Here is a 19839-nt window from a genome sequence, read left to right on the forward strand (position 1 = left end):
CTTGTACAATCTCTATCGTTCCTGACAGAGAATTCTGTCACATTTACTATGGAGGATGCCATTCAGTGGTGCCGGATTTATCCGTCGTTGTCTGTATTCACGGGGCTGAAATTTGGCACGAGTGGCTGCTTATACGCTTGCTCTAGCCCGCTGCACGATGCAGTGCACCTCTGCGGCCATTTATATATGGTACAGCTCAGGAAGCTAGGCTCTCATTATCATTTGATAGGGATTTGCACACGTATCCCTTTTTATATTTTTTCGACCCCTCCTAATCAAGCTAATCTGGACATCTTTGCCGGTTTTCACAATATTAATACAAGCACCTTTTACTGAGATAGCATGTGTACCGTAAGGTATGCTGCTACGCAGCCGGCACACGATTAAATCGGTGTCGCATGAAGCCGTGCGTGTATCGCACCTGTTTAAGTATCCATCATATATTGAAATTTTATGAAAGTAAACTTAATAGGGGGAGTCGAACCTGGCATAAAACGTGCTGATTTTTAGGGCGAATTGATGTTGATTATTTCGGCGAAACCTTGTTGATTTTCAAAATCATCATGATGATTTCGAACTTCAAGTGGTACCGCTTGCTGTTCCCTCCTCGACCTCTGATACAATTTCAGCTGTTTTTGAAGTCCCTCCTCAACTAGAAATTGTTGTGTATGTGTTTAGGCAAGTTTTCACACGAATCCTCTCCAAATAAACATGTTCACTATCACTATAAACAAGTTTTAGATGTCAACTCGCGATGATGGAGACGTTGTGAGCTGCTGGACAGTGTTACGTTAGAGTCGGCCATTGCTAGGTATAAAGCTGAATATAAGAAGATGTATATGCACTAAGCAAGAGCCTGCGCGTGCTGGCGAAAAAGGAAGTGATAATTCACTGATTTCACCAACTACATGCGAAAACTGAGAGTGAGTACCCTACTTTGATTTGTTGATTTTTGGGGCAGAACGTTGCTGATTATTCGGCCCCGTCTCTGTTGATATTTTTGTCGCCATTTTTAAGGTTCGACTCCCCCTAATAGGTCATCTAAATAATTATCTAGTCGGTCTCAAGTTACAAGTTACAGCACGAAGGTAAGTGCTTGGCAGGGCGCTGTTGCAGCTAATAGCTTGCTTGTATTTGATTATTAACAGCGCGGAGGTAAGAAAGTAAATTGATATTATCGCAAGTGGGTTATTGCACTAAGAAGCTGCTTATCTGGTATTTCCTTATCATCATACCAAAGCACGTTGTGGGGGACAAGCAGTTCGTTCTTGGGTTAATGAAGGCGAGCCTTGGCGAGGTCCGTGAAGTGGATCGAGGCGAGGCAGCCCTAGGGAGTGGTTGAGGTGGGTTTTTCAAGAGCTGATGAGCGCCGCCAGCGTGGTCTGGTTGCTGCTGGTCGCGCTTGTCTCCGGCGGCGCCGACTCTTGAATGGCCAAGACGAACTGCTGCGACAACACTACAGCCAGGTTCGGCCGGGGACAAAACGCGTACCCGAAAACCGTCAGCTTGAATGGCTCCTATCCTACTCGCGTGGCCAACCGGGTCTTGTACTTGGCATCGTTGAACAACGCGCTTTGTCCTTCTCGAGGAAAACTTAATTTCCTTACAGGAAATACCGCGTTGTGCGTATATCTGTTCTGTTTTATTTTCGCTATCTCACCCCCCCCCCCCCCCGCGAAGCCCTAAGTTTTCGACGAATTATCCGGATAATCTGTGTGAGGCTGTCCATACAGCTCTTCTAGCTGTCCTCCCAGGATAATGCTAACTTATAAAATCGCGGTCTTATAAAATCGGTTTTAGCAAAGAGTACCATATCTTGTTGAGCACGCAGAGCGAGCATCAGCACGCTCGTTTGCAGCGGGCACTGGCTTCTGTTGCCGCTTGACCTCTCCACGCCATCGCTCGTGTGCCTCGCAGTTTGGCTACTGGCCCACCGCTACCGAAAAGCATGTTAATCCGTGTCCTACGCGTGGCGTAGGATGCAGCTATATATTTTAATAGCACTTAAAAGTGCTGCTTGAGGAACGCAAGCAGGCAGGGCTCAAGTCGTGCTTTGTCAACCCACGACTATCAAGGTTGGACTTCGGCCACTGTACACCGTACAGTTGCTCTGTCAACTGCATGTATCAGAACCGAGCTTCGGGATTAAACTACGCAGCCCACAACCACGCATCCGTAGGTACCGACGAGCAGCACGAACTTCGACAGCCCTCGTAGCAGCAAACAGAAACTTGTGGTGCATGATACTGTACCATAATTGGTACTTCCCCAAGTACATGCACGTAGATGTTGGTTGTCCACTTTGCCGCGCTCGCCGCGAGCCTCGCGGTCTCTCCACCCATGCATACTGTAAATTGTTAGCATTACACCTTTTCAACTTCAAAACTGCAAATTGTAAGTTCAAAACAGCAAAAGGTAAGTTCAAAACTGCACGAGCAGAGACCAGACCAGCTTCGTACTTTTATACACAGCTCATTGGTTGGCACGCAGCATAGCTAGCCAATAGGCAAATTGTACTCTATAATCGTATACGATGATAGATTTCATTCCGTTTGTAATATACATTTATAGAGTATTGTTGTTTTGATCTTACCTTTTGCTGTTTTGAACTTACAATTTGCAGTTTTGAAGTTGAAAAGGTGTACATACGTACCGCGCTGCTTGGTCGCGCTTGCTCGCTCGTCGTGGATCTGCGCCTGCGGCACCGCGATCCCGGCGTTCGGGAAAGACAGTCGCTGCTTGGGATCGGCGTAAATCAAGTGGCGCGCCTCGGTCTCGTGCGTGGACGCGGGAAGCAGACAAAAGATACCGCGCCGAGTAATGCCCGAGTGCGATCTCGGACGCGAAAGAGATTGAAGAATCAAGCGGGCCGGCCCCGACGCGACGCTGTTGCGGCGGTGGACGCCGGTACATGCAGACTGCACGGGTCACCCGTGTTGCAGCAGCACCAGCAACATGCTTGGGCCCCGCAAACGTGCTGGAAGTCCAGGATCTCCTTTCGTTGTCGGCAAAACAAATTGTTGATAACGGCGTCCGGGGGACCGTCTCTGCTTCAGACAGGTCAAGCCACACCTTCTACGAGCCCTGGGGAGAGCCGGGCTCCTGGGCTCTTGGGTGAACCCAAAAAGTCGCGAGCTCGGGCTCCTGGGCTCATGAGTTCAATAGGTTAAGTGAAAGGAGCCCTCCAGAACTGTGAGCCCTCGTTAAGGGCTCCCCCTCACCTGTGTTAAATATCTCGCTGATGATTGGCCGTCATTGAAGTATCTCCAGGTTCTAACCTGAAAAGGCATAGGAAAGAGGGCTTCTCCTTGAGGGGAAGGAAGGACTATCGGCGACGCTGGGGTGGCCTCGGAGCGGCTGTACACATATGAGCGGCGCGAGATCTTCTAGTGTGGCGATCTTTGAGCTCGATCTTCTAGCGTGGCGCATCGATCACGCGAAGTTGCTCGCCTTAAGTCTAGGTAAAATTGGCCAATCAGATATTACTATGAAGAGCCCGTCATAGATTGGAAGCTAAATTTGGGGAGCCCTGGAGGAGCCAACCAGGGCTCCTTGATCTCGTACTTACCATGAGGGAGCCCATTTTGTGCGACTTTTGGCTCTCGTTTTAGGGGGAGCCCACTTTTGAAGTAGACGGGCTCGTCGTAGAAGGTGTGGGTCAAGCGCATCTCCTCTGAGTCGCTTGCATTGTCGACGACTTGCCCCACATGACGAAAACCGGCGCACAACGCCGAAGTACACTGCCGACCGAAGTGCGTGGCCTCAATCAGTTGCCGAGGAAAGCAGGATGCTGCGATCGGCCTCGACAGTCGAGGCGGCTCACTCATACGGCCGAGCAGGAGGGAGCTGCTGGCGTGCGACAGGGACTGGACTCCGTGTCAAACTGTCCTCTGGACATGCTGCTGCGAGTGGCTCCACCGCAGTTCTCGCGGCCCTCAACAGAGATGTTCGCAATCACACAGAGGCCCAACTCCAGCGTGAGAGCGCTGCACACGGTCCCAAATGCGGCGCTCTCGCGGACACGTCAGCTGCACAGGGCTCGGCGTTCGTTTACAAGCTCTGTTTGCAACGCGTCGCCCGGTTTGCCGCCCTATCCCGCTTCAGGCTCGCTTCTGAAGTTGACTCACGTGTTGCTGCCGCTGCATGTATTCCCAGCAGTAGCAAGCTTGCTGGACTCCTGCTCTCCGCACCGAGCCCCGGCCATTTTGAGGAGTACAATGTATTAATAATGCAGCAGCGGAAAGCGACACACGCGAGCGTCCCGTTTAACAAATGCCGCGCTCCAAGCACCAAGCGAGCTCGAACCAAGCGGAGACGGCTGCTGCTGCTGCTGATGGCGACACGCCTCGTTCTGCCCTAGCCAGCTGGACGGCCCGCACGGGTGCAGCTCGGGAGAGGCGACCGACAAATTTGCTCCCCGAAATGGCCTGACCGAGGGGCTGTCGGCGCTGATGCCAGCAGGCCACAAGCAGGATGGCTAACGGGCAGGCCGACAGCAGGGCTGTCCGATGTTCGCCACCGGCGAGCTCCTCCAAACCTGTCTGCTTGCTCGGAGAACCTTTGCCCGCCCGCCGTATTCGAAAAGTAGATCGGCCAAAAAAGGGCCATCACAAAACCAGCCACTGTAGCCGATTTGCGCTTAACACAACTTTTAAAGACATACAAATCACAAATGAAGTTAAACTAAGAAAATCGCTCTTATGCTGGTAAAATGTATTTTTCGAGCTATGAACTTGCTGCAGTTGCGTCGCCGCAAACTGCTCTCCATCGTGCACGGACGTCGTAGCGGTTTTCAGCCGCTCGAAGCGTCCGCCGCGTGCAGCGCCATCGCCTCGTACGCCCAGACACACAGCGGCGTGAGCAGTGCCGCCCCCAGCTGCCCCTTTTATACGCCGCAAGCTTTCCGCATAAACCATCGGGGATTGGACGAAATGCGATTCTTTTGCACCAATGGTAGGGCGCGCCGTTCTTTTTTCGCAGTCACGCTTTTCAGCCAACGCCGCACTCTCGCACTCGCGCCATTAGCGACGTGTGACGCCGCCGCCTCTTGCTCCGCCTTCCGCGTGCAGGCGGATACGAACGACCACAGCGCCCCGCAGCAGCTCGTACAGACCGCCGCCGCCGCCTCGACGCGCGCCTCCCGTCCAACCGCCCGCCTCCGGATGATGCGAGACGTGAGCGCGCGCTTCAAGTACAGCGAGCGCGAGTTCCGGGCGCAGCGCAAGGCCGCCACCCTCAGCAGCAGCAGCAGCAGCGACGACTCGGAGAACAAGCCGCCGCCCGCCGCCGCCAACGCCGCGCCGGACGACGACGCAGCCGCGCAGCCCGACGCCTGTCCGTCGCGCGAGCTCATCCACAACCACATCCGAAGATACTACCGCGACGTGGACGCCGCCGCCAAGGCCGCCACCGACTGGGAGGCCGTGAGCGCGCGCATCCGCAAAGACCTGGCGCCGTACAGCGTGCTCAAGCTCGGCGGCTTCTCTCTGGGCGATGCCTGCACTAGGCTGCTGAGCGACGTGCTGGCCCACGGCGCGTCCAAGCTGCGCACGTTGGACCTCGGCTTTAACCGCCTCACCGACAAGGGCGCGACGCAGCTCGCGGAGGCGCTAGAAACCAACTCGTCGCTGGAGAGTCTGTACCTCTCAGGCAACGAAATCGGACCCGCAGGTGCGCGCGCGCTGGCGCAGGCGCTGACCAAGAACACGCATCTGCGCAGTCTGCACCTCAGCGGCAACAACATTGGAGAAGAAGGCGCCCGCTTTCTGGCAGATGGGATTGCGGGCAACACAGCGCTCAGAGCGCTGTATCTGGGAACGAATGGCATCGGCGCCGCGGGAATGCAGAGTCTCGCCACGGCCCTGACACATAACAAGTCGCTGGAGGAGCTGACGCTGGGACAGAACAAAGGCGGGAGCGCGGGAGTGCGTCATTTGGCCTCGGCTTTTGCGACGGGCCACGTAGCGCTGTCGACGTTGGAGCTCGGAAAGAACGGTGTGGATCAGGAGGGAGCCATCGCCTTGGCTCGATCTTTGTGCGGAGTAAATCGGCTGCAGAACTTGTACCTGGATCACAACCCGCTGGGAGACGTGGGCGCTAGCGCATTCGGAGCGTTGCTGGCCCAGAACGCCGAGCTGCGAGTGCTGGATCTGAGCTACACTCACATGTCCTTGTTGGGGCTGCGCGAGCTGAGCGTGGTGGGGTTGGCTCGTAGCCGTGCGTTGCTGTGTCTGCTTGTGGATGGCCACGATTGGGCGAGCACTCAATACATGAAAAAGAACCAGCACCCGAGCCTCAACGGTGCTTCGCTAGCTACCAAGGGCGCGAACAACTACGCTGCATCCTGCATCGTGGGTGCCATTAACGCCAATGGGCACTCCGTGCTATTCAAGCTTACAGGCGTAGATTTGAGTCTAGTGGTTGCGGTGCCTGCGCCGTCTAGCTCTGGTGACGGCAGAAGAGAATCAGATACACTCACACGAAACGAGCTGGTGCTGAAGGGACTGCACGATGCACGTGCCGCCAGTCTAGTATCCGCCTCCGCGTCAGGCATTCCTCCCAGCCATAAGCGGAAACCAACAGAGGACGCAGGAAATGCAGGAGCAGACAGGTCAGCAGCAGGGGCAGACTCAGGTGCAGATAGCGATGCTGGCGAGAGCTCGTCGCCGGTGGTACAACATCCCAAGTTCCAGAAGCTCGAGGGCAACCTGAAGGCAGGCTCGTCGTCGGGTAGTATTAGCAGTGCCAACGGAGGTGGGAGTGGCGGCTCGCGCTCAGGGAGTGCGAACGCATTGCTTGGGCTGCTCCCGCCTCCTCACAATGGCCCGGGCAACGGTGCATCCAGCTCAGCAGGTGGCAGCGGGGGCAGCTCTCCATCCAAAACGAGTAGCAACCGTCCGCCGCGCGTGATTCGGATCCCGTCGCGTGGGTCAATGGGTCGCTTCCCGCGCTCTGGTGGGTCTTGCGAAAAGCGACTTTCGCTTAAGAGTCCACGCTACGAGAGTACGATGGAGGTTCATGTTCGCAAGGTCATTTCCGACATTGCCAAGCTGCCGTTCAACGCCGACGAGTACGATACGCTGCAGGCGTACTATCTGGGCGGGCGATGCTCGACCGGATCCAATGGCTGCGGTGACTGGGGAGTCGACGACGTGACGGGCGAGCCGACACCCTGTCCAGCCTGTCGATCTAGCCGTTTGGCGCAGTATCGCCGCACGATGGTAAGTTTGTGGTGGATCGCCGTCGTGTTCTGCGCGCATGACTAACCAATTGTGATCTGTTGCATTGCCATTGCAGGCGCTCAAGACGCGATTGGAAACCGCCAAGAAGGCGACGGACGCAAGGCTGTTGGTGCTGCTGCGGCAGCTTCACTACCTCGTGGGCGCGTTCCAGAACGTGGAAAACGCCGTGCAGACCATCGACAACATCCTCGTGTCGGCCCACGAGGCGACGGACGAGCCGCAGCAGTTTTCCAACGTGCCTCCACCGCCCTCGCAGAAGGCGGCCAGCCAACACACCCAGTAGACAGCGAGCGAGGCAGATCGCCTGGCCACACCGAGACGGGCAACTCGGTCACACAACACAGGCAGCCAGGCAGCGATGCCCAAAGGCATAGGAGAGTATTTATCAGTCGACACCACGCCCACCCACCAGCCCCGCGCCCTTATAAAGTTTATTCGGTAGCTAGCAACTAATGCAACGATCCCGATTCCGCGCAGACGTGTAAGTATCGGCTCACTACAATACCTACGTTCATGGCATTGTCGATGTGGACGAACAAGTTCGTTCAACGACAGTCTCTCTTGCAATTGGCCCTGTTGTTTCATCGCGAACACGAGGAGCCTTTTTCTACCAATCAAAGATCTCTATTTGCGCTTTCTCGCCAATCGGCATCCGTTACGACCAGCATGCGCCCCATGTTCCCGTCCACGTTGGTCGTGAACGGAGCCTTGGCATCATTCCCAACACATTCGCAATAGCGCCGTAGAAGACCGACCGCAGACAGACATGAGCGTGCTGGACAAGACCCCGCGCGTGGCCGAGGAGACCGCCAAGTACCCGCGCGCCGAGAGCCTGGGCGCGCGCGAGCTGCGCTACGGCACGGCGGGCTTCCGCGAGGACGCGAGCCTGCTGGTGTCCACGTGCCACCGCATGGGCATGCTGGCGGTGCTGCGCTCCAAGAGCGTGGGCAAGATCGTGGGCGTGATGATCACGGCCTCGCACAACGCGGCCAGCGACAACGGGCTCAAGATCATCGACCCCAAGGGCGACATGCTGAGCCAGCGCTGGGAGAAGTACGCCATGCAGCTGGCCAACGCGGCGCAGGACAAGGTCGTGGAGGTGCTGGACGCGGTCGTGGCGGCCGAGAAGATCGACCTCGACCAGACAGGCAACATCTTCATTGCCAAGGACACGCGCCCCTCCAGCGAACACCTGGCGGAGCTGGCGCGCGAGGGAGCGCTCGTGATCGGCGGCAACGTGCTGGACTTCGGGCTGCAGACGACCCCGCAGCTGCACCACCTCGTGCGCATGGTACGTGACTCTCTAATGGGGAGGGAGGAAGGGGGGAATGGAGAGATCGACAACTAATGGGTGGGGTTGCTGTTATATGTAGTGGAACTATGAGCAGTACAACAAGGGCGACTGGGCCTCCGAGGTGGGCTACTACAACATGCTGAGCGACGCCTTCAAGCAGCTCACGGCCACGCACGACTCCAAGGTGAGATTTCGTTATCTTTCCCCTATCAAGAGCTATTGGCAATGGATCTGACGTGGTCCTGTTTGTATCTTGCCTCAGCGCCTTGAGACCCGATCGCCGCTGTACGTGGACTGCGCCCACGGTGTCGGTGCTCTGCAGGTGGCGAAGCTGGCCAAGGATCTGGGCGACTCGCTCCGTCTGGAGATTGTCAACACCCCGAGCGATGGCGAGCTGAACCTCCAGTGCGGCGCCGAGCACGTGGAAAAGTCGCGCCAGCCGCCCACTAACATGACCCGTGAGAACGACCGCGGCCGCCGCTACTGCAGCATGGACGGCGACGGCGACCGCGTGGTGTTCCACTACTTCGATGACGAGAGCACGTGGCACCTGCTGGACGGCAACAAGATTGCTTGCCTGTTCGCCGAGTTCCTGACTGATAAGCTGCGCGCGCTGGAGCTGGATCAGGAGGGCGTGACGTTCGGCTGCGTGATGACCGCGTACGTCAACGGCGCGGCCTCTCAGTACCTGCAGTCCCAGGGCATCCGCGTCGCGCAGGCGAAGACTGGCGTCAAGTACTGCCACGAGAAGGCGACGCAGTTCGATATGGCCGTGTACTTCGAGGCCAACGGCCACGGCACGGTGGTCTTCAAGGACGCGCTGATGGACAAGCTGCACAAGTGGGAGAACACGCTGCACGACGAGCGCAAGAAGCTGGCGCTGTCGCAGCTGCTGGCCGCTTCGCAGCTCGTGAACCAGGCCACGGGCGACGCCATGTGCGACCTGCTCTTCGTGGAGGCGCTGCTGATCCAGAAGAACTGGAGCATCAGCGACTGGGACGCCATTTACAACGACCTGCCGAGCCGCCAGACCAAGGTGAAGGTCGCGGACCGCAGCGTGATCAAGTCAGACGAGGAGGACGACACCATCGTGCTGGCCCCGGAGAGCCTGCGCTCTGCGCTCGACGCCGTTCTGCAGGAGTACGCCAACAAGCGCGGCCGCGCCTTCGTGCGCGCGTCGGGTACTGAGGACGCCGTGCGCGTGTACGCCGAGGCGGACACCCAGCAGGACGCCGACGCTCTCGCTCTGCAGTTCGCCAGGCTCGTGCACCAGCACTGCGGCGGCGTGGGCGTCGAGCCCGCGTCCTTCGTGGCATAATAGGCTGCAATTCGTCGGCCGCGCTTGGCGTTGAGTAAATGATGGTCGCAGTAGGCAGGAATCGTAAGACAGAGATCAGTTCCGACTGGCAATTGAAGTCTGGTTTGCATCTTTGTCAGGCGCGCGTACGTCTCTGCTAGCTCCTCCGCTGGATTTGCCGCGTGGTGGACAGAGCCTTCGCGTTACGGGGCGGGGTGCAGTTTGTCCCGCATCTCGACGCATTCCTCAATCGACTTCCGAACAGCGAATACTGGATGCCGCTTTGTTCTCTCTGCGGAGCGAGCGGAAGCGGACGCTTCTGCTCCGAGTGTGGGGCGCCTTTCGCCCAGCAGGAGCCCAACCAGCACCAGCCCACCGCTAACCACCAACAGCAGCAGCAGCAGCGGACGCCGCCGCGCTTCCAGGAGCAAATGTCGTTCGAGGAGCGCGACCAGAAGGCGCTGCTGTACCAGAATTCCCACAACAACAGCATGCCGCCGGCCATCCCCGTCGTGTACGTGGACGGAGACGGAGCTGTGCCGAGTGGAGCCAACGCCCGCAACTCGTCCGCGTCGTCGGCCTCGTCCAACGGTGGGCAGGAGGCGGCGGGAAGTGGGCGACGCGTGCTGTCGAGCTCCAGCAGCTCCGGCATTCTCAAGGGGCGGTACTCGGACCACCCCAACTGCGACGTCTGCGCGCTGGCCTTCGACGTCACCAAGCGCCGGCACCAGTGGTGAGCTAGCTCCGTTGTGTTGGAGACGGTATGCTTAACGGACCCCTTCTAACTAACGGTCTCTCTGCTTGCAGCCGCGCTTGCGGTCGCTACGTGTGCGGCAACTGCTCGCCGCTGATGCTCTTGATCCCGGAAGGCGGCCAGATCGAAGGCGCCAGGGGCTACGACCCGTCCATTCCGCAGCGGGTGTGCTTGCACTGCTCGCCCGAGCTGCGTCCGCTGCAAGAGGATCTGGTGGCGCGGTTCGCCAAGGCCAACGCCGAGACGGCCCCGTACGAGGCCAAGTCGCGACTCCACGTGCCGTTCTCGCCCTCGCTCGAGAAGGAATGCACCAACGCCGCTGACATCGTGAGCAACTTCTTCCGGAACGACTCGGGCGCGTCGGGGGACAGGTCGATTCCGATCTCCATGCTCGAGAACGCCCATGGGCTGGCCATCATGACGATCGTCAAGGCTGGCTTCCTCGTCGTGGGCAAGGTTGGCACGGGCATCGTTATCTCGCGGCTGCCGGACGGGTCCTGGTCTGCGCCCTCGGCCATCGGCACCGTGGGGCTGGGCGGCGGCTTCGAGATCGGCGGCGAGATCGTCGAGGTCATGATCATCCTGGGCTCCCCGGCCGCCGTGCAGGTGTTCCACTCGCCCCAAGTCAACTTGGGCGCAGGCCTCGACATCGCAGTGGGTCCTTACGGGCGCTCGGCAGCGGCCGCGGCGGCAATCAGCAGCTCCGGGCTCAACGGCAACTATAGTTACTCGATCAGCAAGGGCCTGTACGCAGGCATCTCGCTGCAGGGCTCCGTGATCGCCACGCGCAACGACCTGAACCGCAAGTTCTACGGCCAGGACCTGGAGGCGAGAGCGCTGCTCGGCGGAGCTGTGGGCCAGCCCATGGCTGCGAGGCCCCTGTACGAGGCGCTGGACCGAGCCATGCGCGGCATCCAGGAGCACAAGGAGGTGCTGGCCGAGAGGTCTCGCATGATGGGGGCGTGCCGCGCCTGCAATTGCCAGGTCTTCGCGGCCCATATCCACCAGGTCTGGAACAAGAAGTGCAAGACGTGCAACCACGTCCATTAGGCACAGCAAGCAGTAGGTAGGTCGGCACTAAGTAGCGAGTAGTAAGCAATGCATCAAGCCCCAGCCATCGGCTCAATCTGACCCACATCACTTCACACTCCCCGACCGCATTTTCGGACCAGCCCGCTCTGCTGCGAAGTATGCAGGAGGGCCACTATCACGACGACGCTGCCGACGCCGACGCCGGCGGCATCGCCGGCCAGTTGTCGGTGCTCGACCGCTTCCTGCCGCTGTGGATTCTGCTGTCGGCAGGCGCGGGCATCGGCCTGGGGCAGCTCTCGGCCGTGCACTCCTTCATCGAGTCCACGACGATGGGGAGCATGAACCTGCTGGTGGGCGCGGGGCTGCTGGCCATGATGTACCCGCCGCTGGCGAACGTCCGCTGGGAGCTGGTCGGCGCCGTGTTCCGCGACTGGCTGCTGCTGCTGCTCACGACGGCGCAAAACTGGGTCGCGGGTCCGTTCCTCATGTTCCTGCTGGCTGCGGCCTTCTTCCACGACGACGCAGGCTTCATGGCCGGCTTTAGCCTCGTGGGCTGCTCTCGCTGCATCGGCATGGTCATGATCTGGATCGCTCTCGCTCGAGGGGACCTCGAGTACGGGGCCGCTCTCATCGCTGTCAACTCCGTCTGGACCATGGTGCTCTACTCCTTCTACGCGAGCTTCTTCCTCGGCACGATGCCGAACGCGATGGGGGTCGAGGACGACTCACAAGAGCAAGAGCAGGAAGCCCTTCACATCTCGGTGAGCGAGGTGGCCAGCAACGTGGGCATCTACATGTCGTGCTCGGGGTCTCCGGGTGGGTCTTTCTGCGCCGCTGGAAGGGCAACGCCTGGTACTTCGACGAGTTCACGCCCCGCCTGGACGTCGTGGCGGTGGTGGCGTTGCTGTTCACGATCGTGGTGCTGTTCGCGTCGCAGAGCCAACGCATCACGAGCACCTTCGGCTCCGTGCTCTTTTCGATGGTGCCCTTCATGATCTACTTCGTTGCCATGTTCACAGGCTCCATCATCATGAGCCAGGCATGCGGTGCCACCCACGCGCAGAGCGTGACGCTGGCGCTTACAGCAACGAGCAACAACTACGAGCTGTCGTTAGGCGTCGCAGTGGCCACCTTCGGCCTGGACTCCGACCCCGCCATGATGAGCGTCGTCGCAGCGCTCATCGAGATCCCGACCATGCTCGCGCTTGTGTATCTCTCGCTCTGGTTGGAAAGGAAACCAAAGAACGAGGCAGAAGACCAGCGTGACAAGTCAACAAGCCAAAGATCTGCGATAGCGTCCAAAGAGCTGGTCATAGAGTCCCCGATTGCCGTCTAGATTGAACACCACCAGCACGGAACACAGTAACACGCCATAGACAAGAATCAATTGCGTTTAAGCTACCTCAATTGGTCCTCGCTAAGCCAGCCACCTGTACTTCATCAGGAATGTCAAGTACAACGCCATGTACGAGACGACCACGAGCAGCAGCGACCAGCGAATGACATCCTCCCGTGCAAGGCGCGAGCGCAGCGTCGGTGCCACGTCCGAGATACTCATGACTCCGAGCGACAGCCAGAAGCTCCAGGTGCCATTCACCAGCCCCTCCAGCACAAACTGCCGCCGCGAGCTCGGGTAAACGAACACGAAGCCATGCACCCGACCGAAGTAGTACCAGGCTCGCCGGTGGATGATCGAGTGGAAGAGCCCGCTCAGCGCGACGTAGATGACCCCTAAGCAGAGCACAAACCAGAAGACTCGCGTGCACACCACTCCGAGGACGAACTCGCGGTTTTCGTTGACCACGAAGGCAATGAACGCCAGGAAGCCAAAGATCGGGATGAGCTCCAGCACCGAGGACGCGTCGTCTCCAAGGCGGTGACTCACCGGAATAGCTGGCGAAAGCCCTCCGCGCGCATTGCGCACCAGGTATCCACTGCGCTCTTGGCACAGACGCACAAACGCCGCCACCTCTCGAGCCACTGCGTCTTTGGCCATCTCGCTCCCCTGACCCTCACTGAAGTTGATGTCGCTCAACTTGCCAATGAAGAGCGACCCGTTAACGCTGAGGTCCAGGAAGTTGGTCTCCACGTGCGGGTAGCGCTGGAAGCGGCCGGACGAGCGTCCAGGCATCCACAGCAGCGACGGCGTCGACGACACAAGGTGCTGCACAGATAACAGCGACGCTCTCATCAGTACCAGCCAAGTGACAAAGAAGATTCAAAGAGCAATTGCACTCACATATTGCAGCATCTTGGGCCACATCTGGACGTCCACACGCACGACGGGGAGCTGCGGGGTGGACAGCGTCTCCGCCGCGCGCTCCAATGCCGCCTCCACCAGCTCCCCATGTCGTAAGCAGGCTTCCCCCACGGCGGTTGAGGGGTCAGAGACACTTTGCACCTGTTGACCTTCGTCTTCTTCATCCTCTTCGTCTTGTGGCTCGCCGTCGAAGCAGCTCGGATCAGGGGCGAAGTAGAGCAGCAGGGGCGTAGGTCGGCTTCTGGACAGCAGGAAGCGCTCGTACTCGGCCCAGACGAGCGACGAATCGAAGGATTCTTGCAGTGCGAACAGAGCGGAACCATCTACAGTTTGCAGCGGGGTGCCTGGGAGCGGAGAGGGGGCCGCATGGGCGCCGCAGAGCCCGGCGATCAACGCCGCCGCCGCCGACCTTGCCCAGCGCATGCTTGATGGTTACGAGGGTTACGGAATGTAACCTGAATATTCGGTTAGAATTTCAGCTTCAACGACGATCCCAGGCGGTCATGTTCAGCTACGGTGGAGTCGTGTACAGCACGGAAGCGGTCGGGGCCCACGTGTGGATGCTGGAGATTTTGATGCTTGCCATCCAGTGGGAGACCAAGGTCGTGGGCCCCACGTTCAAGCTGTGCGACTGACGCGACCATGGAGGAAAGGAAATACAACTGCGCAAGTGTCGTTGAATTGATTAATGAAGATTTGAAGAAAGACGTGCAGTCTAGCATGGTACAGTAGTGTGGAGGTGTCAGTGCAGTGTTGCCTTAGTGCCTCGCAGCGAGCCGCTCGAATCCACCGAGCACCGCGTCCACGTCCTCGTGCTCGGCGCATAGCTCCTCGATCTCTGCCGGCGTGAACGCTTGCGGCGACAACTCGAATGCGTCACCCAGTCGACGAACCTGAGACTCGTCCAGCTTGGCGACGCAGTAGTACTCGATCATTTGCTGGATCTGCGCGCAGCCCATGTAGCCCAGCAGCAGCTTCTTGTTCACACGACCAGGACGCACAAGCGCCGGGTCGAGCTTCTCCGGGTGGTTGGTCGTCATGATGACGATGCGACCGGGGCAGTCGATGACGCCGTCCAGCACGTTGAGCAGCCCCGACAGGTTGAGTTTGTCGTTGCGCATGTTGTACTTCTTCTCGTCCTCGAGGCAGGCCTTGATCATCGAGGACACGAGCTTGTCGTCTTCGGACTGCTGCTGAGGCTTGTCGCCGGTGCCAGCGCTCTTGCTCTCCGCGGCGTCGCTCGCACGCGCCTTCACGATAGAAGACGCGCAGTCGATGTCCTCCATGACGAACACGACGTCCTCGAAGTCCATCTCGACCGGCGAGTCCAGACCCTGTACGGCGAACTTCATGTCGAAGAGCGCGTCGAGCAGCTGCTGGTTGGTCTTGATCTTGCCGAGCGAGATCGTGACGACGTGGCGCTTGGTGTACTGCGCGATGGCCTTGATGAGGCTGGTCTTGCCCGTGCCGGGCGGGCCGTGCAGCAAGAGGCCGAGCTTGTACGGGAAGCCCTTGATGGCGAACTTGCCCGAGCGCGACTCGAAGTTGTCGAGCAGCTGCAGCACCTGCTGCTTCTCCTCGAAGAAGAGGTTGTCGAACGTCTTCTCCTCGCCCAGCGCGTAGCGCTTGTAGGCGACCACAGGCGTAGCCGTGTCGCCGTCGCCGCCGCCGCCGCTGCCAGTCGCAGTGTCAGCCTGGATGTAGAAGTAGCGGGCGTTGTCCTCCACGTGCTTGCGGCGCTCAATGGCCTGGTAGTTGATGAAGGCCCGGTCGATGATGGCGTCGATGCGCTTGGACGCGTCAGGCAGCGCCGACTCGAAGCGGAAGTTCACCGTCGACTCCTTGACAGTGACTTTCTTGTCGCCGCCGGAGCTCTCGGGCGCGGCGGTCTCGTGCTTGAAGTACACACCCGGCTCGATCTTGATCCACTCATTGAGCGGGGGCAGCGCCTCGACGTTGAGCCGGTTGACCTCGCCGTAGTACTCGTCGTCGTCGTCACTGTCCGACGAAGACTCGGAGCCGGTCGTGGAACAGTCGGACTCGCTGACGGCCGCGTCCAGCAGGGCCTTGGTGGCCTTGGACCTCCTCCGCTTGGTCTTCTCGAGTAGCTCGTACTGGGCGTTCTTGCTCTTGAGGTCCAGCACGTCGGCCAGGTAGAGCGAGATGGCCTTCTGCAACAGGTGGTTCTTCTGGTCGTAGTCCCAGACCTTGCCCCAGCGGTTGAAGCGCTGCTTGACCTCGATGACTCGCGAGACGCGGCGCTCCTCCTTCTCCGGGAAGAGGAAGTGCCTGAGCATGGCGAAGAGGGACTTGGGCGACTGCTGCACGTAGGCCACGACCTTCTGGATGAGCAGCGGCACGAGCATGCAGAGCAGCGTGTCGACCAGCACGTTGTGCGTGCGGAAGGTGTTGATGAGTCCGAACTCGACGGCCGTGGAGCTCATGGCGGCAGCTGGGAATAGAAGTGTGCGGGAGGTGGGCGCTGGGTGCTTTGTGTGTGTGTGGGGGGGGGGGGGTGTGTGCCGTGTGCGACGCGACTCGGTGCAAATTCGGAAGTGAGCTCTCGGTCTTGCGGCCCCAGTGCTTCCGGCAATCAGCACATGGCAAAGTTATCTGCATATCATAACGACGTGGTGTACCCATTTCGATCGAAGTGTCAGCCAGACAATCAGTCGCTTGTTGAAGTTGCCGTGAATGATGGTGGGTTGAAGCCAGCGAAAATAGATACCATTCGGTCTTGCATGATATGAATAATTGGAGACCTGTTTGTATGTTACATCTACCCGACTCTACCATGAGACTAGCGCATTTCAACAAAGCTAAACAGGTAATAGGATATGCAACTATCACGATACGGTCCAAATGACCATCACTCACGCCTTCGAGTATCACCTGGCAAAGCTCGGCTAGTCATTACGTCGAAGGAACCAAGACTCGAACGCTGGAAACCTTGCGCCTCGCCTCGGACGGAGCATTGTCCAATTTGCCAAGGCCGAGCGGAACGTTCACTCACTCACTCACTCACTCATCCACCCACCCTCTGGCCTGACACGAGACCCACCTACTTCAGTGCAGCCGACAGACATGGAGACCCCGCTCAACCCCACGGACGAGTTCTTGCGCGGACTCAGCACCGGCTACGTGGTCGTGGACGCCTTTGTGTGCCTCGTGGTGTCGCTGCTACTGCAACAGCTCGTCACGTACCTGCAGGGCTCGGGCGACTCGCTGCTCAGCCGCATGTACGCCCTGATCTTCGGCAAGACGGAGCCCGAGGGCGTGTACCGGATCATCGGCATCACGCAGCGCTTCAGCTCCGAGGGCCACAAGATCTGGGACTACGAGCAGAAGAACCACCTGCTGCAGAAGGCCATCTCGCTCTACCTGGCCGACGTGCTGGATCTGACCAACAAGGACGCCAAGTACGACCTGCTCCACCGGCCGCAGAAGAAGACGAACAAGGCGCTCGCGGACGGCGAAGACGTCGGCGACGACACGAGTGAGTCCTCGTACGACTCGGACGATGGTGAGGGCTACTGTGGCGCTGTGGACGGTCTGTGCTGGGAGGCGCTGCCCCAGGAGAACGAGTGGATCGAGGTGGAGGAGGGCGTCCAGTTCAAGCACGAGACCGTCGAGCCCGAGGACAAGGAGGAGAAGAAGACCAAGACGCTCACGGAGACCAACGTCAACTTCAAGTTCTTCTCGACGCTGCCTGACGGATCCGAGCGCATCGACGCGCTCATCAAGCGCGCCTTCAAGAACTACCAGGACATGGAGCGCAAGCGGTACACCAAGGACACGCTCCGCTACTATTACATCCAAGCTGGTGGTCCTAGCATTCTGGACAAGGACGCGCAGGTGAAGTACAAGCGGTACGCGTTGGGCGAGGAGAAGACGTTCGACAACCTCTTCTTCGAGGAGAAGGAGAACGTGGTGCAGCTGCTCGACAACTTCACCAACAAGTCGGGCAAGTTCGCGATCAAGGGCTTCCCGTGCAAGCTCGGCCTCTTGCTGCACGGCCCACCCGGCACAGGCAAGACGAGTCTCATCAAGGCCGTCGCCCAGCACACTCGACGCCATATCGTGACGATCTCACTCGGCAAGATCCACACGAACCAGCAGCTGCTGGACGCGCTCTTCGACATGAAGTTCGCGGTGCAAGGATTGGATTCGCCAGTCGAAATGGATTTCGAGGACGTCGTGTTCGTCATGGAAGACATCGACTGTGCGTCCTCCATCGTGAACGCCCGCAGCGACAGCGACACGAAGCCGAGCAAGGCCGACCGCATGTTCGACAGCCAGAAGAAGGCAATGGAGGAGGACCCCGAGGATGGCGTGGCCGGGCTGATGGGCCCCATGCTCAAGCCGAAGGGTCTCGAAGACAAGCTGAGCCTGTCGGGGCTGCTCAACGTGCTGGACGGCGTCATCGACTGTCCGGGCCGCATCGTCATCATGACGACGAACCACCCCGAGAAGCTCGACCCGGCACTCGTGCGTCCTGGTCGCGTCAACAAGAAGCTGCTGCTAGGACACATGGGCCCCAAGCAAGTGCAGCAAATGATCGAGTACTACTGCGACTCGAGTCTGTCCGAGGAGCAGCAAGCGCGCTTGGACGCCCTTTTCGTCGACAAGCGGACGCTGTTCACGCCTGCGGAGGTGGAAGAGTTTTGTGCTGAGTTTGACGACGTTGATTCGATTCTGGACGGGCTTGAGCAAGCTCGTCAAGCCCAGAGGCAGGGGGTAATGTAAAAAACAAACAAATACAATACCTTAGATTCATTTCGGTCTTCACGAAAGATATTGTGGCAAGGAAAAGTTAGGCACCGTATATAATATGTGTTGGAAAAATATGAAAGTATCCTTGGCGTAAAGTTATTCGACCACAGTTGTATTGTAGCACCAAACAGCCCAAGTCGAACTTTCTTGGTTTGTTGTTTTTCAGCAAACGCCGCATGCACGGACAAGCTCGTTTTGCGCAACTTATTCGATCTCGCATATTCAGATCGCAAATTTTAGCTTGACTTCATGCACTACACATTTCGAAAAGCATGAGTATCTTTGCATTACCTGAACAGCGAACAGATCGCTAAGAATTTCGTGCTTACTTTAAACGCTGTCACCTCCCTCTGGAAGCAAAGCCGCCCCGAAAACTTTAAACTTCGTAGCTTACCTACGCTACCTATCTCACAGCATCAAAATGTTCTCAGTAGTACTACATGTTTCATTACTTCACACGACGAATTTCATCTCGATCTTTGTGCTAGCAGGTAAACACTGAGAAATCCACACCTAGCGTATTCTATATGTTGCCTAAGTTTTCGTTGCGTTGCCACAATATCTTTCCTTGCCACAATATCTTTCGTGAAGACCGAAATGAATCTAAGGTATTGTATTTGTTTGTTTTTTACATTACCCCCTGCCTCTGGGCTTGACGAGCTTGCTCAAGCCCGTCCAGAATCGAATCAACGTCGTCAAACTCAGCACAAAACTCTTCCACCTCCGCAGGCGTGAACAGCGTCCGCTTGTCGACGAAAAGGGCGTCCAAGCGCGCTTGCTGCTCCTCGGACAGACTCGAGTCGCAGTAGTACTCGATCATTTGCTGCACTTGCTTGGGGCCCATGTGTCCTAGCAGCAGCTTCTTGTTGACGCGACCAGGACGCACGAGTGCCGGGTCGAGCTTCTCGGGGTGGTTCGTCGTCATGATGACGATGCGGCCCGGACAGTCGATGACGCCGTCCAGCACGTTGAGCAGCCCCGACAGGCTCAGCTTGTCTTCGAGACCCTTCGGCTTGAGCATGGGGCCCATCAGCCCGGCCACGCCATCCTCGGGGTCCTCCTCCATTGCCTTCTTCTGGCTGTCGAACATGCGGTCGGCCTTGCTCGGCTTCGTGTCGCTGTCGCTGCGGGCGTTCACGATGGAGGACGCACAGTCGATGTCTTCCATGACGAACACGACGTCCTCGA

The 19839-nt window shown here is 58.4% G+C and overlaps 7 protein-coding genes across 7 annotated transcripts; 4 read left to right on the plus strand and 3 right to left on the minus strand.

The window, feature by feature from the left end:
* Positions 1 to 8007: 8007 nt before the first annotated feature.
* PHYSODRAFT_478177 (hypothetical protein) lies at positions 8008 to 9853 on the plus strand (the record flags this gene model as incomplete). Its single annotated transcript, XM_009521993.1, has 3 exons — positions 8008 to 8532; positions 8615 to 8719; positions 8798 to 9853. The coding sequence occupies 3 exons, from the start codon at positions 8008 to 8010 to the stop codon at positions 9851 to 9853; spliced, it is 1686 nt and encodes a 561-aa protein (XP_009520288.1).
* Positions 9854 to 10323: 470 nt separating this feature from the next.
* Positions 10324 to 11636, plus strand: PHYSODRAFT_554976 (hypothetical protein; the record flags this gene model as incomplete). The annotated part of the gene is made up of 2 exons (XM_009521994.1): positions 10324 to 10565; positions 10640 to 11636. 2 exons carry the CDS (start codon positions 10324 to 10326, stop codon positions 11634 to 11636), a joined length of 1239 nt encoding a protein of 412 aa, XP_009520289.1.
* A 140-nt stretch (positions 11637 to 11776) lies between these two features.
* PHYSODRAFT_311705 (hypothetical protein) lies at positions 11777 to 12954 on the plus strand (the record flags this gene model as incomplete). The annotated part of the gene is made up of 2 exons (XM_009521995.1): positions 11777 to 12400; positions 12460 to 12954. 2 exons carry the CDS (start codon positions 11777 to 11779, stop codon positions 12952 to 12954), a joined length of 1119 nt encoding a protein of 372 aa, XP_009520290.1.
* An 84-nt stretch (positions 12955 to 13038) lies between these two features.
* On the minus strand, positions 13039 to 13983 carry PHYSODRAFT_404935 (hypothetical protein; the record flags this gene model as incomplete). The annotated part of the gene is made up of 3 exons (XM_009521996.1): positions 13039 to 13618; positions 13655 to 13782; positions 13858 to 13983. Coding segments are annotated over 3 exons (834 nt in total), but the record flags the coding sequence as incomplete, so codon positions are not given.
* Positions 13984 to 14528: 545 nt separating this feature from the next.
* PHYSODRAFT_539927 (hypothetical protein) lies at positions 14529 to 16322 on the minus strand (the record flags this gene model as incomplete). The annotated part of the gene is made up of 1 exon (XM_009521997.1): positions 14529 to 16322. The coding sequence occupies one exon, from the start codon at positions 16320 to 16322 to the stop codon at positions 14637 to 14639; it is 1686 nt and encodes a 561-aa protein (XP_009520292.1). The 3' UTR covers positions 14529 to 14636.
* Positions 16323 to 16962: 640 nt separating this feature from the next.
* On the plus strand, positions 16963 to 18624 carry PHYSODRAFT_554980 (hypothetical protein; the record flags this gene model as incomplete). Its single annotated transcript, XM_009521998.1, has 1 exon — positions 16963 to 18624. The coding sequence occupies one exon, from the start codon at positions 16963 to 16965 to the stop codon at positions 18622 to 18624; it is 1662 nt and encodes a 553-aa protein (XP_009520293.1).
* Positions 18625 to 19450: 826 nt separating this feature from the next.
* PHYSODRAFT_384828 (hypothetical protein) lies at positions 19451 to 19666 on the minus strand (the record flags this gene model as incomplete). Its single annotated transcript, XM_009521999.1, has 1 exon — positions 19451 to 19666. A coding segment is annotated over one exon (216 nt), but the record flags the coding sequence as incomplete, so codon positions are not given.
* Between the last annotated feature and the right edge of the window lie 173 nt (positions 19667 to 19839).

The sequence above is a fragment of the Phytophthora sojae genome (assembly GCF_000149755.1).
Source record: "Phytophthora sojae unplaced genomic scaffold PHYSOscaffold_2, whole genome shotgun sequence".
NCBI classification, from domain to species: Eukaryota; Oomycota; class Peronosporomycetes; order Peronosporales; family Peronosporaceae; genus Phytophthora; species Phytophthora sojae.